Source organism: Rhinopithecus roxellana, chromosome 12 (genome assembly GCF_007565055.1).
Source record: "Rhinopithecus roxellana isolate Shanxi Qingling chromosome 12, ASM756505v1, whole genome shotgun sequence".
Classification (NCBI taxonomy): Eukaryota; Metazoa; Chordata; class Mammalia; order Primates; family Cercopithecidae; genus Rhinopithecus; species Rhinopithecus roxellana.
In genome coordinates, this window is record NC_044560.1 from 133,364,038 (window position 1) to 133,374,108 (window position 10,071).

The 10,071-nt window shown below is 53.8% G+C and overlaps 1 protein-coding gene across 2 annotated transcripts in view; it reads left to right on the forward strand.

The window, feature by feature from the left end:
* FBXO17 (F-box protein 17) overlaps positions 1-9,555 on the forward strand; it is a 33,553-nt gene extending 23,998 nt beyond the window's left edge. Inside the window, exons 2-6 of one of the 2 annotated variants that reach the window (XM_010380930.2) lie at positions 379-744; positions 2,138-2,249; positions 4,788-4,883; positions 5,866-6,001; positions 8,207-9,555. In XM_010380930.2, the coding sequence (XP_010379232.1) occupies positions 396-744; positions 2,138-2,249; positions 4,788-4,883; positions 5,866-6,001; positions 8,207-8,350 (837 nt within the window). In that variant the 5' untranslated portion in view covers positions 379-395 and the 3' untranslated portion in view covers positions 8,351-9,555. Of the gene's footprint in view, positions 1-378; positions 745-2,137; positions 2,250-4,787; positions 4,884-5,865; positions 6,002-6,770; positions 7,170-8,206 lie in introns of those variants that run through there. The other variant, XM_030912614.1, reaches the window with a different exon arrangement.
* Positions 9,556-10,071: the final 516 nt, after the last annotated feature.

The following is a 10,071-nucleotide window of genomic DNA, read 5'->3' on the forward strand; positions in this document are numbered from 1 at the left end:
GCTGTTTTTGCATATTATCTCAGCGCTCTAAAATTATCCTAGCCTATGTGCAGAAATGGGTAAAATCCCCTTAACCAAAAATGGGGTTAGTTATGTTAGTTATTTTGCCGTTTCACTGGTCATATACGTGAAGCGCTTAGCCTGACACAAGTGAACGACAGACGGAAGCTGTGATCAGTGGTCCTGACAGGGGTCAGAGTCTTGCCCAAGGGGGAAAGATGGGGAGAGGCCCAGAATCAGAGAGGGGAATGGGTCCCTGGTTGCCCATGGACCTAATGGGGTTTCTCGAGCTGCAGGGGCCTTGCGCCCTGGGAGGCAAAGTAGGGAGGGGGTGGCCTGACTGCGCTGACCCGCCTACCGACCCCTCTCTACCTGCAGGACTCCGGCTGCTAGAGATGGGCGCCCGGCTCTCGCGGCGACGGCTGCCGGCGGACCCGTCCCTGGCCCTGGACGCGCTGCCTCCGGAGCTGCTGGTGCAGGTGCTGAGCCACGTGCCTCCACGCGCCTTGGTCACGCGATGCCGCCCAGTGTGCCGCGCCTGGCGCGACATAGTGGACGGGCCCACCGTGTGGCTGCTGCAGCTGGCCCGCGACCGCAGCGCCGAGGGCCGCGCACTCTATGCAGTGGCCCAACGCTGCCTGCCCAGCAACGAAGACAAGGAAGAGTTCCCGCTGTGTGCCCTGGCGCGCTACTGTCTGCGCGCGCCCTTCCGCCGCAACCTCATCTTCAACTCCTGCGGAGAGCGTGGGTGCAGGGAGCGGTGCCCAGGAGGCTGGGGGTGGGGGCCGGGGTGAGCGAGACAGGGGCGGGGCCGGGGCAGAGTCTGAGACAGATGTAGCCAATGGGCGAGACCGCTGAAGGAGCCAGGGGGCGGGGCTGAGGGGCGCAGTGCCTGGGCTGTAGGTCCGGTGGGCGGGGCTGAAGACCGTGGAGCCAGGAATCGGGACAAGTGGATGGGGCAAGGCAGGAAGACCCTGGTTGGGCCAGGGGAGAAAGCAGGCAGTTTGATATGCAGAGGGGATGCAGAACAGGGCAGAGGCCAGGCGCGGTGGGAATGGCAACGCTTTGGGAGGCCAAGGCAGGAGGATCGCTTAAGCCTAGGAGTTCGAGGCTGCAGTGAGCTATGATTGTGCCATTGCACAACAGCCTGGGTGACAGAAACCTTGTCTTCAAAAAAACAAAACAAAACAAAAAAAAGGGTGGGGCGCAGTAGCTCATGCCTGTAATCCCAGAATTTTGGGAGGCGCTAGTGGGAGGATCGCTTGAGGCCAGGAGCTCGAGACCAGCCTGAACAACAAAGTGAGATTCTGTCTCTAAAAATTTTGAAAATTAGGCCGGGCGCGGTGGCTCATGCCTTTAATCCCAGCACTTTGGGAGGCTGAGGCGGGCTGATCACCTGAGGTTGGGAGTTCGAGACCAGCCTGGCCAACATGGTGAAACCCCGCCTGTACTAAAAATACAAAAATTAGCCAGGCGCGGTGACAGGCATCTGTAATCCCAGCTACTGAGGAGGCTGAGACAGGAAAATCGCTTGAACCCGGGAGGCGGAGGTTACAGTGAGCTGAGATCATGCCATTGCACTTCAATCTGGGCAGCAAGATCAAAAGTCCGTCTCAAAAAAAAAATATTAAAAATATTAAATTAGCCAGGTGTGGTGGCATGCACCTGTGGTCCTAGCTACTCTGGAGGCTGATATGGGAGGATCGCTTGAGCTCAGGAGTTAGAGGCTGCAGTGAGCCATGATGGAGCCACTGCACTCCAGCCTGGGCGATAGAGACCCTGTCTCTCTCTCTCTCTCTCTCTCTCTCTCTCTCTCTCTCTCTCTCTCTCTCACTCTCACTCTCACTCTCACTCTCACACACACACATACACACACACAGTGAAGAGCACGACTGAAGGAGAAAGAGCAAGTAAGGGTGACTGAAGAGAAGCTGAGTGGATGGGCAAGGCTGAGAGTCGCAGTTCTGGGGGAGGACCAGGAATACAGGATAATGGGAGGAGGAGTCAGTAGGAGAAACCAGGGAGGATTGGAGCACAAGAGGGACAGGCTGGTGGACAGCACAAGCTGGGTGGTTGCTGAGTCTCTGCTGGGCAGGCTGGCAGGTAAATCATACGTTCAACTCTTGTTTTCCCACAGAGGGCTTCAGAGGCTGGGAGGTGGAGCATGGCGGGAACGGCTGGGCCATAGAAAAGAACCTAACACCGGTACCTGGAGCTCCTTCGCAGACCTGCTTCGTGACCTCTTTCGAGTGAGTGGCCCAAGTGAGAGGCCCCGATCCCTGGGGCAAGGGCCCCAGAGAGAGAAAGGGACCCTACCCCCCACACTGTCCTCATCGCCACCTTCACCCTCTCCTTCCCCCACTTATTTATTCATTGATTCATTCCATCAATCAACAAATTCTTGTTGAGGGTACTGTTTTATATGCCAGAGATACAAGGAAAAATCAGGAAGGTTAGCAACCACAGGCAGTAATGCTCTGTGCATCATCGCCTGCAGTTTGTGAGACAACAGCAAGACCAGTTTGATCTAAAGACAGGGTTTTGGACCAGGCATGGTGGCTCTCGCCTGTAATCCCAGCACTATGGGAGGCCGAGACGGGCAGATCACATGAGGTCAGGAGTGCGAGACCAGCCTGGCCAACAGGAGGAAACCCCGTCTCTACTAAAAAGACAAAATTAGCTGGACGTGGTGGCACGCACCTGTAGTCCCAGCTACTGGGGAGGCTGAGGCAGGAGAATCGCTTGAACCCAGGAGGCAAATGTTGCAGTGAGCCGAGATCACACCACTGCACTCCAGCCTGGGTGACAGAGTGAGACTCTGTCTCAAAAAAAAAAAAAAAAAAAAGTGAACATGGCAGATTAGCATCCAAGATAGAGTCACTTTTGTCTCCACAAGGGGTTACTCTGTACTAGACACTTTACATATAATTCTGGCAACAACCCTGTGATATAGATACTATTATTGCCCCCAATTTATAGTAGGAAACTGAAGGCCGGGCATGGTGGCTCATGCCTGTAATCCCAGCATTTTGGGAGGCCGAGGTGGGAGGATCTCTTGAGCCCAGGAGTTCGAGGTTGCAGTGAGCTAGGATCATGGCACTGCACTCCAGCCTGGCGACAGAATAAGACCTTGACTCAAAAGAAAAAAAAGAGAGAAATAATCTGTTCCCCATGGAATGATGATGCCATCTCTATGGTTTATGAAGTTTCTGTGCATACCTAGGTCTATCCCTGGCACTCTGATTTTTTTTGTTTTCATTTTTTGAGACAGAGTCTCATTTTGTTGCCCAGGCTAGAGTGCACTAGCACAATCTCCATTCACTGCAGCCTCTGCCTCCTGGGTTTCAGTGATTCTCCTTAGCCTCCTAAGTAGCTGGGACTACAGGGGTGCGCCACCATGCCTGGCTAATTTTTGTTTTGTTTTTTGTTTTTTTTTTTTTTTTTTTGAGATGGAGTCTCACTCAGTCACCCAGGCTGGAGTGCAGTGGCGCGATCTCGGCTCACTGCAAGCTCCGCCTCCTGGGTTCATGCCATTCTCCTGCCTCAGCCTCCCAAGTAGCTGGGACTACAGGCGCCCGCCACCATGCCTGGCTAATTTTTGTTTTGTTTTTTGTTTTTGTTTTTTTTTTGAGATGGAGTCTCACTCAGTCGCCCAGGCTGGAGTGCAGTGGCGCGATCTCGGCTCACTGCAAGCTCCGCCTCCCGGGTTCATGCCATTCTCCTGCCTCAGCCTCCCAAGTAGCTGGGACTACAGGCGCCCGCCACCATGCCTGGCTAATTTTTTGCATTTTTAGTAGAGACGGGGTTTCACTGTATTAGCCAGGATGGTCTCGATCTCCTGACCTTGTGATCCACCCGCCTCGGCCTCCCAAAGTGCTGGGATTACAGGCGTGAGCCACCGCGCCCGGCCTAATTTTTGTATTTTTTGTAGAGAAGAGGTTTCACCATATTGGCCAGGCTGGTCTCGAACTCCTGACCTCCGGTGATCCACCTGCCTTGGACTCTCAAAAGTGCTGGGATTACAGGCCTAAGCCACCGCGCTCGACCAGTTCCTGGCCCTCTGTTCTATTCCGTTGGTCAACTTACCTGTCCTTCCACCAATACTGCACAATGTATATGATTATGGCACATTCTAATTTGAAGTGAAGGACTGTTTACTAAGTTGTTGGCAGGAGTCCCTGAGCTAGTAACAGTTAGGGAAGGAACATTACCACCCCTAGATTACTAGAGGTGAGGGGAGGAAACAGTTACTGAAAAATGAGAAGAGAGTGCTGTGGAGCTGTGCTTTTTCCTTGGGGGACAAGGCAGTCCCTTGAGAAGGACCCAAGAGGATATATACCCTGATTTTAGTCACCTCCTTCACTTCCATCCCCTGCTGAAGCATCCCATTGGCTGATCCAACAGGAAGCAATAGGTGACAGAGACCAGGCTATCCAGCTTTAGACCCAGGGCCCTCGCACTTTAGGAGGCCCACCACAGAGCTCCCCGCTCACGTGTCTAGTATGTGGCCTTCATTTGTACTCATGTCTTATCCCACATAGATGAGGGTCAGGCTTTCATACAGGTCAGCTGCCTGGAGCCCGCAGCAGGGTGGAGAATGGCAAAGGGAATCCAAGAGGCCCAGGAGAGATGTACAGCCCATCATACATCTTCAGGTCTGCTAGAGCAAACCCTGAGGGCTGCTTTAGAGAGGATTATCAAGGGAGGCTTCTTGGAGGAGGTGGTTTCTGACTGCGCCTTGAATGCCAGGACTGTTTGCCCTGCCCACTGCCATCTCTCCTTCCCAGATGGTGCTCCAAGAGGCAGCTTGTGGACCTGGTGATGGAAGGTGTGTGGCAGGAGCTACTGGACAGCGCCCAGATTGAGATCTGTGTGGCTGACTGGTGAGTGAGGAGCGGCACCCTGCCCTGGAGCAGCAGTAGGCTTGGCAGCGGTTCTGCAGCAGGGGCTCATTTCCCGCCCCGTCCACCCCATGGGTAGTGGCTGTCACTGTGCACCCTTTGTGATGACACTGAGAGGCGAAGTGATGCAGAGCCAGGGAGGAGAGAGCTTTGGAGAAGCCGGAGCCCCCACTCTGTACTCCTGCCCACCCTCATCTCAGCAGGCTGGGGTGGTCGACAGGGGGCCACTGACTGGCTTGATACCCCTCTGAAACGAGACATCTCCCCTGACCCCTTTGTAGATGCCTCTGAAGGGGTGGGAGCATGGTGCCCTGTGAGCTGAGGCTCAGGGAGCATAGTTGGGACAGGACTGGCTTCAGAGCCTGCAGGCTTAGGATGAATGCCTTCTTCCCAAAACACCCAGGTTCTGCCCAAAGCATTCCAGCTCCTCCTTCAGGCTGTGGCTCCTCCATAGAAAATCTGGTCTCTTCCCTGGGGCTCTGGCTCCTCCCTGAAGTCATCAGGCACCTGCCCTGCATTGTGGTTCCTCCCCAGAGCATCCTTTCCCGTCCCCCAACTACCCACCCAAAAGCCTCCAGAATCAACCCCAGGACCACCCAGACTCCTCCCCCAGGACCACCCCAGCTCCTCCCCTGCTCTGGCTCCATCTAGGACCACTCAGGCCCCTCCCCCAGGCTCAGGCTCCTCCTCTAGGTTCTGGCTTCACCCCAGGACCACCCAGACCCCTCCCCCAGGCTCTGGCTCCACCCTCGGATCACCCAGGCTCTTCCCCCAGCTTCTGGCTCTACCCCAGACCACCAAGGCTCCTCCCCTAGAGGTTCCCAGGCCAGGACGTCTCCAAATATGGTCCAGATGTGCAGAACCCTCATCAAGATGCAGGAAGGCCCAGCCCTCAGCCTCCCACCCTGAAACCCAGAATGCTGGCTGGGTGACGGGGGCATAGAGGCTGACTGCTGCCTGGCAGGTGGGGTGCTCGAGAGAACTGCGGCTGCGTCTACCAGCTCCGGGTCCGCCTTCTGGACGTGTATGAAAAGGAAGTGGTCAAGTTCTCAGCCTCACCTGACCCGGTCCTTCAGTGGACTGAGAGGGGCTGCCGACAGGTGGGTCCAGACTACCTTCCAGCTCCCCCCGACCCCCTAGAGGCACACACACCCAGCCTCTTGTCTGCGTGGTTTCTCTTCTGTCACCGCTGGATATCTGTAATAACAGCTAAGAAGTATTGAACCCTTCTTACATCCCAAGCTCTGTGTCAAGAGGCTTACATATGGATTCATTTCATTAGCACAACAGCTTAATGTTCAACAAACACTGATTGAGCACCTACTGTGTGCTGGGCACCACTCTAGGTGCCGGAAATGCAGCGGTGAAGCAAAATCCTATCTCCATTCTAGAGTTGAGGAAACAGAGGCACAGGGAGGTTATGTGACTGGCCCAGTGCAGAGCCGGACTCAAGCCCAGTCTGGCCCCAAGACTATGCTGTCTTGATCCTCACACCTCAGTTACCAAAGTAAATGTTTCGGCTGGGCACGGTGGCTCATACCTGTAATCCCACCACTTTGGGAGGCCAACATGGGAGGACAGCTTGAGGGCAGGAGTTTGAGGCCAGCCTGGGCCATATAGCAAGACCCCCATCTCTACAAAGAAATTAAAAATTAGACCGGCATGGTGACTTGAGCTTGTCGTCTCAGCTACTCAGGAAGCTGAGGTGGGAGGATGGTCGAGGCTGCAGTGAGCTATGATCTTGCCACTGCACTCCAGCTAGGGCAACAGACAGAGACCCTAACTAAAAATAATAATAATAATAATAATAATAATGAGTTAGATCACAAGTCTCCCTGCTTGTAATGCTCCTGTGGCTACATCTCACAGTAAAAGCCAAAGTTATGCAGCCACGGAAAAGAAATGAAGCACCAATTCACGCTGCAACGTGGATAAACTTTGAAAACACGATGCTGAAAGAGGCCAGACATGAAACGACAAATACTGTATGATTCCACATATATGAAATGTACACTAAGAAGACTGGTGACTGCCAGGGGTTGGGGGAGGGAGGACTTGGAAGTGACAGCTCACGGATGCAGTGTTTCTTCTTGGGGTGATGGGAATGCTCTAGAATTAGGTAGTGGTGATGGCCACATAACATCACAAATCAACTAAAAACCACTGAATTGTACACTTTAAAAAGTGAATTTTGGGCCAGGTGTGGTGGCTCATGCCTGTAATCCCAGCACTTTGGGAGGCCAAGGCGGGTGGGTCACTTGAGGCCAGGAGTTCAAGACCAGCCTGGCCCACGTGGTGAAACCCTGTCTGTACTAGAAATACACAAATTAGCCAGGCATGGTGGTGAGCGCCTGTAATCCCAGCTTCTGGGGAGACTGAGGCAGGAGAATCTCTTGAACTGGGGGAGGTGGAGGTTGCAGTGAGCTGAGATCATGCCACTGCACTCCAGCCTGGGCAATGGAGCAAGTCGTGGCATCAAAATAAATAATTAAAATAAAATGGTAAATTTTGGCCAGACACAGTGACTTACACCTGTAATCCCAGCACTTTGGGAGACCAAGGCGGGTGGATCACCTGAGGTCAGGAGTTCAAGACCAGCCTGACCAACATGGAGAAACCCCCGTCTCTACTAAAAATACAAATTAGCTGGGTGTGGTGGTACGTGCCTGTCATCCCAGCTACTCGGGAGGCTGAGGCAGGAGAATCAGAGGTTGCATTGAGGCAAGATCGTGCCACTGTACTCCAGCCTGGGTGACAGAGTGAGACTCCATCTCAAAAATAAATAAATAAAAGTTTGTTTTATGAAAATTTTATCTCGACTTTTTTAAATTGAAAAAAAAAAAAAAAGCTAAAGTCCTCCTGTGGCCCACAAGGCCATGATCTGCCCATGACCTCCCTGACCCCTCTTCTCCCCTCACTCAGCTCCAGGCATGTTCCCACCTCAGGACCTTTGCACGGGCCGTTCCCGCTGCCTGGGACACCCTCCCTCCCGAGCCCCTCCTGGCTCCCTCCCCTCCTTCAGGTGTCACCTCTGTGGGGCCTTTGCTAACTCAGTCTACTCACATTCCTGCCACCTTCCTGGCAGAATGCCCTGGCCCCTCACCCCCACCTATCTCCAGTGGGCAGGCCCCTGCTAGAATGGCAGTTCCACCAGGGCGGGGTCCTTTTCCTGCTTGCTTCACTGCTCCATCCCCAGCACCTAGTGCAGGACTGGCACCTCCTCAGTCCTTGGGGCCTATCTGTTCAGGTGGAGGAAGAGAAGGGGCCCGCAGGCCCTCACCCTCTCACTCCCCTTCCCCCTGCAGGTCTCCCATGTCTTCACCAACTTTGGCAAGGGCATCCGCTACGTATCTTTTGAGCAGTACGGGAGAGACGTGAGTTCCTGGGTGGGGCACTACGGTGCCCTTGTGACCCACTCCAGCGTGAGGGTCAGGATCCGTCTGTCCTAGCGACTGGACTACCGCCTGACGTCGTCAGTCAAGACCAGCCTTGCAGCCAGGTGCGGTGGCTCACACCTGTGGAATCCCAGCACTTCAAGAGGCCAAGGTGGGAGGATCACTGGAGCTCAGGAGTTCAAGACCAGCCTGGGCAACATACTGAGACCCTGTCTCCACAAATAATTTTTACAAAATTCGCCAGGCACGGTGGTGCCGCCTGTAGTCCCAGCTACTCGGGAGGCTTGGGTGGGAGGATTGCCTGAGTCCAGGAGGTTGAGGCTACAGTGAGCCATGATTTCACCACTGCACTCCAGCCTGGGCAAGAAAGCAAGACCCTATATCAAAGAAAAAAAAAAAAAAAAAGACAAGCCTTGCAGCCAGAAGCCAGAAGCCAGAGGATACCCAGGGACAGTAGGGGGCCCCATGTGGCTGGTTCTCAGTACACCTTCCATGAACCTGCTTGCTGCTGCTTCAGCGTGGTGGCCAACATGCTGTGTGACAAACCAGGCTGTTCACAGCTTTCTCAGCCCCCTAGAAGGGGGGTGTCAGGAAAGAGACATTTAGTTCATTTGCCTGCAAACCGTCTTCTCCTGCAAGGATCTCAGTAGACTCAGTCACAAAACAAAGGCTAACCCAAGATTTGTACGAGGGGGAAGGCCGGCGACGCAGGAGGCAGACTTGCCGGCATGTTTTGGGGGTAATGGTCACTGGCAGGGAGCAGAGGTCCGCTGAGGCAGTCTGTCCTTGAGACCAACAGGATCATCTGCTGTTTGGGGAATCTCTGGCGTTGGGAACAGGCTCCCAGATCTGGCCATAAACTGGCCCCAAAACTGGCCATAAACAAAATCTCTGCAGCACTGTGACAGGTTCATGATGGCCATGACCCCAACGCTGAAGGTTGTGGGTTTACCGGAATGAGGGCAAGGAACACCCGGCCCACCCAGGGTGGAAAACCGCTTAAAGGGGTTCCTGAACCACAAACAATAGCATGAGCGATCTGTGCCTTAAGGACATGCTCCTGCTGCAGATAACTAACCACAGCCCATCCCTTTGTTTCAGCCCATCCCTTTATTTCCTGTAAGAAATGCTTTTAGTTACTCTATAATCTATAGAAACAATGCTTATCACTGGCTTGCTGTTAATAAATATGTGGGTAAATCTGTTCGAGGCTGTCAGCTCTGAAAGCTGTGCGACCCGATTTCCCACTCCACACCCTATATTTCTGTGTGTGTGTCTTTAATTCCTCTAGCGCCACTGGGTTAGGGTCTCCACGACCCAGCTGGTCTCGGCACTCGGGATCCCACCATGGGGCTGTGTAACAAGCCATCTCTGTGCAACATGCCCAGCACTGCCCGTCAGCATCTCCTGTTCGGGTCAGGCTGGTACCTCTCGTCAGAATTCCAGAATTCCAGAATTCCATCAGAGGCCAAGTTCCCCACCCCCACCTCCTGCCCTTGCTTTGGGGGCAACTTCCTTTTCTCTACACTCCTGTATACAGACTCCTGGAGCAAGGTATGCCATGAGGAAAAGCTCTCCTGTCCCCCCATCTCCCTCCACTTCTCTATCTCTCAGCTAGGCATGGCCAACAAACTAGCTCAATAAAACTGGTGCTAAATATGAGGGGATGGGCAATTTTTATCTGTAATCAGTGCACTTGTCTGCCACCAGTTCTGATCCTAAAAGACCATGAGGCCTCACGTTTACAATCAGGAGACCCTCAGGAGGCTGTGTGT